At 40.6% G+C, this 6,564-nt stretch overlaps 1 protein-coding gene across 2 annotated transcripts; it reads right to left on the bottom strand.

Moving 5' to 3' along the window:
• Positions 1-574: 574 nt before the first annotated feature.
• On the bottom strand, positions 575-4,184 carry LOC116332665 (UDP-glucuronosyltransferase 2C1-like). Of its 2 annotated transcripts, XM_039614430.1 has the most exons (3): positions 4,047-4,184; positions 2,678-2,796; positions 575-2,508 (listed from the first exon to the last, which is right to left on the bottom strand). In XM_039614430.1, exon 3 carries the CDS (start codon positions 2,490-2,492, stop codon positions 891-893), a length of 1,602 nt encoding a protein of 533 aa, XP_039470364.1. In that variant the 5' UTR covers positions 2,493-2,508; positions 2,678-2,796; positions 4,047-4,184; the 3' UTR covers positions 575-890. The 2 variants fall into 2 exon arrangements, with proteins under 2 accessions (XP_039470364.1, XP_039470363.1); XM_039614429.1 differs by lacking the exon at positions 2,678-2,796 and having other exon boundaries at positions 4,047-4,175.
• Positions 4,185-6,564: the final 2,380 nt, after the last annotated feature.

Here is a 6,564-nt window from a genome sequence, read left to right as displayed (position 1 = left end):
TACATCTGTTTGCTGACTGTCCCTGTGAGCGTTTTTAAATCATTTTTGTCTTCATAAAGCCCACAGATCTGACAAACAAAAAAAATGCTTTTTGTCTAACATTCACATACATTCACTATCTGACAAAACGCATCAGGAGAAACTCTGAGTTCAGTATCTTGCCTAAGGATACTTTGGCATGCAGACTGGAGCAGCCAGGGATTGAGCCACCAACCTTCTGTAGCAGATGACCTGCTCTACTTCCTGAGCCCAGGGGCTGTCATTAAAATCCTGCAGAATCCATTTTCTTCATTTTTCAAACACAAAAGGACATAAGTTGATTTCTTGCATATTGTTACAGAATGGCACGTCTACTAATGGAGGACTGGACTGAGCAATTATAAATAAAAATCAGCTTAACTTTACTGTCAGGAAAACAGTATGAGACAGATAGGTGCAGTGTGTCTTGTATTGCCATCTAGTGCCTGGTCAGTAAATGGCTTAAGAGCAGTGCACATCACTGACATAATTGTTTAAAAATGTAAACAGGAAACAATGAAAATACAAGAAAAATTATTAAATAGAAAATACTAGAATCATCTTTATTCACAAAGCACTTTTCAAAAAACAATTTGGTGAAAAACAAGGTGGGGCTTGCCCAGCTTTAAAGTGATTCACTTCTAGAGTTGATCCATGTGTGGATTGGTTGATTATTTTTTTTTTAAATGATTCTTCACCATTCGAAGATATCATAGCTTCACAAACAAAAACCTCGACTGAAATCAGAAACATTCAGGGTTATGCTCTTGATGTTCTCAAGATAAACATCGCAAAGTAAAATGCTTTCAGGTAATTAGCACATGGCTGGTGCAGAGAAGGTTTTTCAGATTGGATTGCTTTTGTTTTTCTGATCATTCACGTTTAACTTTTTTTCCAGTAAAGATCATTCTCCACACTAGCCTTAGACATGAAACACAAATGAGCATCATAAGCAAAACGACGGTCAACAAAAATGCAATGACATCAAGAGACTTGTACACAAACCACGACATTTTGTACGACTGTGTCTGCAGATGACGGGTCCCTTTATGTCTTATAACATATTCTATCCAAAACACTGCTTGATCCAGAGGTTTCATGGGCTGATCTCTGTGCAGCCTGGAGAGCATCTGCATGTTTTCCCTGTAAGTGGAATTGTAAAGAGCTGTCATCAGTGCCTCTGCAAAGCTATCTCTTTCGAGCATAGCGATATCCACAATCACAGCTCCTCCTTTTGCTTTGATCCTGGAGAGATTATCGGGCTGATCAAAGAATAAGGGAAGTCCAACGATAGGCACCCCGTGGTAAATTGCTTCCTGAACTCCATTGGTGCCTCCATGGGTCACAAACACTCTAGTTTTGGGATGTCCTAAGAGGTCATTTTGTGGGAGCCAGTTGACTAGTAACGTGTTGTTTCCCAGGTTGGTTGGCCTTTGTCCTATATACCTCCATATAACCTTCTGAGGAAGTCGGGCAAAGGCTGCAGCAATTTCCTCAGTAACATGTTGAGGAAGCTTTGCAACTAAAGTCCCGAGGGTCATCACAATGACTCCGTGGTCTCCAGAGCTCTGGACAAATGTCTCCAGGTCATCAGGAAGCGCTTTTGAGGGTTTACATTGAAATCCACCCATGTAGACAATATTTGGCAATGTTGGACGTGGGAATTCAAAGACAAAATCATTTCTCATAAGCCATATATCAGCGTCCAGGAAAAACGTTGAGTAATCCACATCAGGCCCAAAGTACTTCATAACAACCGGTTTGTAGTTTGTTTCTGCCATGTAAAACAATGTGTACATGCCAATAATGTAACTCAACATATTCTTTATTCTCTCAGGGAAGGTCATCTTATCTGTTAACTCTGTTCCAGTAAAAGGAATGTATGCCAGAGGTGAGGGAGCAACAAGGAAGTGAGCCTCGCCTTGAATGGTCCATCTTACATTGAAAACCAGAGGAACCTGGAGCCGGCGTGCCAGCATGGCCCCGCAACCGATGCCAGGGTCAGTCAAAAGCACATCGTATTTAGCAGCATGTAAAGACTGCATCAGCTCTTTGTCTTCAAACATCTGAACGACTGTTTCACTCATTCCTTTGTGAAACTGAGTGAACTGTTCTACAACCACATTCCGGATCTGAATTTGAGTCCAGATGCGGGACCAAGAGGACGTAGGTTTTCCCCGAAGCCGGATTTCCAGCTGTTGAAACAAATATGTTTCAAAGTTTTCCTCAAATCCACTAGAGTAGGGAAGTGTGACAGAGGTATAGAGTGGCGATTTCTCACTGATGTACCAACTATCAGATGGCCGAATGACAGTGATCTCATGACCTTTGGCATGCAGTTCCTCTATGAGCACTTTCATGTTTATCCAATGGCTTCCATCCAGTGGGAACACCAGAATTTTGCCCCCAAATGAACCGGGTGGTTGAAATGACAGTAGTGTAAACAGGATCAAAGGTAAATAAAGCATTTTCATGACGACCCTCAGATACCTTAAAAAAATACACAAAAACAAGTCAGTAACATAGTACTGCCTGATCATTTTTGTATAATTTGATATTTCTACTTGATCTCTTGACTATATATGTCTACTCCACTGCAATAAAGAGACAAACAGTGTTTATTTCATTGCAATATTTGAAACCTAAAGTTTCTTTTTACCTATTAGAGATTATAGAAGGATGCTGTGCCCTAGGATTGGGGCTCCCTGTCGTGTTTCTGATGTTTAAGAGTTGTTAGGTGTGTGGGGATTCCTCTACTAATCTTCTCACAGGAATTCACTGAAATAATTTATGTAGATTTAAAGAGTTCAAATTATTTAGTGCATCACAAAAATCAAACATCCTCTAGAAGACTAAAGAAACATGGCAAATATGGCAAAAAGAAACATATGAGTACTGTCTTTTTTTGTTTATTTTTTATTTTTTAATTTATTGTTGGAGCACCCAAACCTTAGAAACCTATGGATTAAGATATTTTGTTGTATTTAAAGCCGTTTTTAAAAAGTAGCTCAGTTTAAACTCATAAAACAGGGCTTCTTATACCTCACTGCATCAGTACTAACAGTATTATAGCATTAGACATTAACATAAATTTTATGTAGGCATTTTAACTTTGGATACTTTGAATATATTTGCTTATAATCTTTGGGTTCTGTGAGAAGCTGGACACATATGTCCATGTTATGGACCAGGCCAGGGTTTGCAACACTCTGTGCTGTGGGGATGTGCAGCTCAGACGGGCAGATGGGCATCAACTGGTCATTCCCCACAGCTCGACCCACAGCTTCCATGTGGGGATGTGCCACACAACCACCGCTGGACTGCTAGTCCACAGTCACACTCCCTTACAGTGAAAAAAAACCCTTTTATACCAGCCTGGGTCTTCATAGTTCCCAGAGAATTAAAAAATACAGAAAGGGATCCAGACACAAAACTTAAATCAAACAGTAAAATTGTAATTATCCACGCTCAGTTTCACAAATAAAAATCTTGCACCAGCCTCACACTTCATAGCCACAGGAGGGAAACATTGAAAACATTCTAGAAATTGAAACTGTAATAACTGAATCAAGTTATAATGAAAAACCGGCTCCGCGTCTTTTTGGAAAGGTCCACAGCCTACATATAATACAATAGAATAGAATACAATAGTCGATCCACAACATGTGATTTGGAGTAGTGGTCTTATAGCAACAGATGTTTTAGGAGAGAGGAAATTCCACAAATGTTTTGGCCACTTTACTCACAGACAACTCCAACTGCAGTTTGCTTGCGAAAGATCACACTGTTTAACAAAACCAAATCCAACAAAGCTAGTCCTGACAGTTAAATCTGCCATTAACATCACAATCTAAAAACAAGTAGGTGTACCACTCCATAATATCTAATTATAGACGTTTGATCATCCAAAATTAAAATAGTAAGACTCACATACGGCTTTGTCAGTTATATACTACTAGTGATATTTCATCATAATGTGCGGATGTTTCTCCAAACATATTTACATTTTAAGCTATAGTAATACTTACCCAAATGCTTCGAGGAGGGAACCCCAGCTTCAAGTTCGCTATCACGGTTATGCAATGTTTGGTGCTGTGTCAAATCCACCTTCTACAGGGTATACTGAGTTGTGTTATACAAGGTGTGTACTGGGCTTTGACCTTCTACTGCCAGAGTTCATGTTAGCTTGTAAACAGAACATATATATGCATGTTTTCTGCCATCTAGTGTCCAATCAGTGCATTACTGTGTGCTGCTTGATTGTTCACCCAGGCCAGAGCATTAAACTGCATGCGTGCATGTAAAAAAAAGTGTGATATAAGTTAGAAATGTCCTTATAAATGCAGTCATATTATGTTGAGATGGTTTATACGTATATAGAAGTAAAAGTTCTGAATGTTTAAACAGGAGCTGTAACTCATATCAGTGGAATAACTTAGTTTATATACACCATAACTAATTCAGTCATTATTTTTTGTACATTTTTTAACATCTTCTTGGCTTCGTAACAATCCCCACACTTAGGTCCATACACGTTCAACACTTAGGTTGAACCAGCATTTGGCCGCTGTTTACTAGAACTCTGAATATGTGGCCCAAAGAGGTGTCAGTGCACATGAAAAACAAAATAAACCTATCAGAGAGACAGCAAAAACTTCTGAAGTGGATAACTCAACAATCTGATAGAGTCTTTAAAAAGTATGTGTCCTGGTCCGTGGGTTGTTGACCCTTGGTTCTGAGTTTTGGGGACTGGTTAGGGGTTTTCTACTTTTGTTTATCCTTATATTATAGTTCTGTATTTTGTATTATAGTTATTCAGGCTTTTGTTATGGTGTTTAGGTTATGGGAGGTTGTTTATTCCCTTTTGTATTCCCATTCTGTTCCCTCAGTCTTGGCTCTGTGTTTTTGGCTTCTGTCTCTGTTTCAAGTTTGTGTCTTTTAGTCTGGGTGGCTTCATTACTTCCTGTTTTATTTTGATAGTCATTCATCCTGTGTGCGTTGTGTTCTGTGTTCTCACCTGTGATCTGTTTTCAGTGTCTTCCTCTGTTCTCTGTTGTGATCGCCTTCATCCCTCCAGCTGTATTTCCTGTCTGTTTGGTGTTCACCAGTTTAGTTCCTAGTGCCTTTCTAGTGTAAGTTGTTGTTCTGTAAATCCAGCAGTAAAACTGAGGTTAAGTTCAATCCTGCTTCTGAGTTCTGTATTTTAGGTCCTGATCCTTCCTGGCTCACACACGGCATTATGACAGAATGAAAATAGCCAAATGCTCCAAACTGAACAGCGCTTCGTAGTGATAATGGGCAATGACCCAAAGCAAACTGCAAGAGTTTCCCAAAGGCAAAGAAATGGGATATTCTCCAGTGACCACATCAGTCACCTGATCAAAGCTCTTGAGCTTAAATCAGGTGTTTTTCTACCATTAAGTACAAGACTGAATGCAGAAACACCCATAAACAAGCAGCAACTGTAAGTGGCTGCAGAGCATCTCACTGGAGGAAAAAATGGCATTTGGTCACTTCGGACACTCACTGACTGCACAGGATTTTGAAAACATAACAGATCTCAATTGGGAAAAAAATTATACTGGATATTCATACTGATATGGACTGGGTAATGCATTAGGAAAATCAGTGAAAATATTATGCAGTAGGCTAGTCCATTTTGCCAAAATTTCACTATAGCAACTCAGAACGATACTCATTAGTTTGTATAGCACCTGCATGGTTGTATGCATGCCTGACATCATCGGTGCACACTCCTAATGAAAGACATGGTGTCCTGGGGGATCTCTTCTCACATCTAGACCACCGAATCACTTAGGTCCTGGAAAGTCTGAGGTGCAACTCAGTGGACCCAAATGTAATGTCCCAGAGGTGCTCTATTGGCCGTAGCGTAGGGGCCGGTCTATGGTTTAGTTTCTTAATGTGAGAAATGCCTGCAGACTCTCACCACATGAGGCCAGGCATTGTTGTGCATCAGGAGGAACCCAGCACCCATTGCACCAGCATAGGGTCTGACAATGGGTTCAGGAATTTCATCCCTGTAGTTAATGACAGCCATAGTGCCATTGGCTACCCTGTAGAGGTCTGTCCCTCCCTACATGATTATGTGCCTTCAATGTAACATTGTTACAGGCAGCATAACATTCTTTTTCACGTGAGTCTTTCACATATGCACAGGGTGAACCTGCTCTCATCTGTGAAAAGCACAGGGTGCCAATGCTGGACCTGTAATTCTATGACAAATTCCAATCTTGCTCCACGTTGCTGGGCAGTGACCACTGTGCCCACTTGAGGATACCAGGCCCTTGAGAAGTCAGTGACTGATTGCTTGGTCAGAGACATTCACACTAGTGTCCTGCTGCTGGAAGTCATCTGGGAGTGCTTATCCTGTCCTTTGATGGCTGAAGGGTTAAGGACCTTCTACAGCTGTGCCCAGCTCTCAAAGTGTAACTGCTTGTCTCCTGGACTCTCCTCCATGCTCTTGAGACTTTGCTGGGAGACAGAACAAACCTTCTGGCAATGGCACAAACAAAGCAAACTGCAAGA

Source organism: Oreochromis aureus, linkage group 7 (assembly GCF_013358895.1).
Source record: "Oreochromis aureus strain Israel breed Guangdong linkage group 7, ZZ_aureus, whole genome shotgun sequence".
NCBI lineage: Eukaryota > Metazoa > Chordata > Actinopteri > Cichliformes > Cichlidae > Oreochromis > Oreochromis aureus.
This window is presented reverse-complemented; position numbering and strand designations above follow the sequence as displayed.

Excerpts from the sequence above, each read along its gene's own strand:
- LOC116332665 (XM_039614430.1), bottom strand. The coding sequence starts at position 2,492 with ATGAAAATGCTTTATTTACCTTTGATCCTGTTTACACTACTGTCATTT.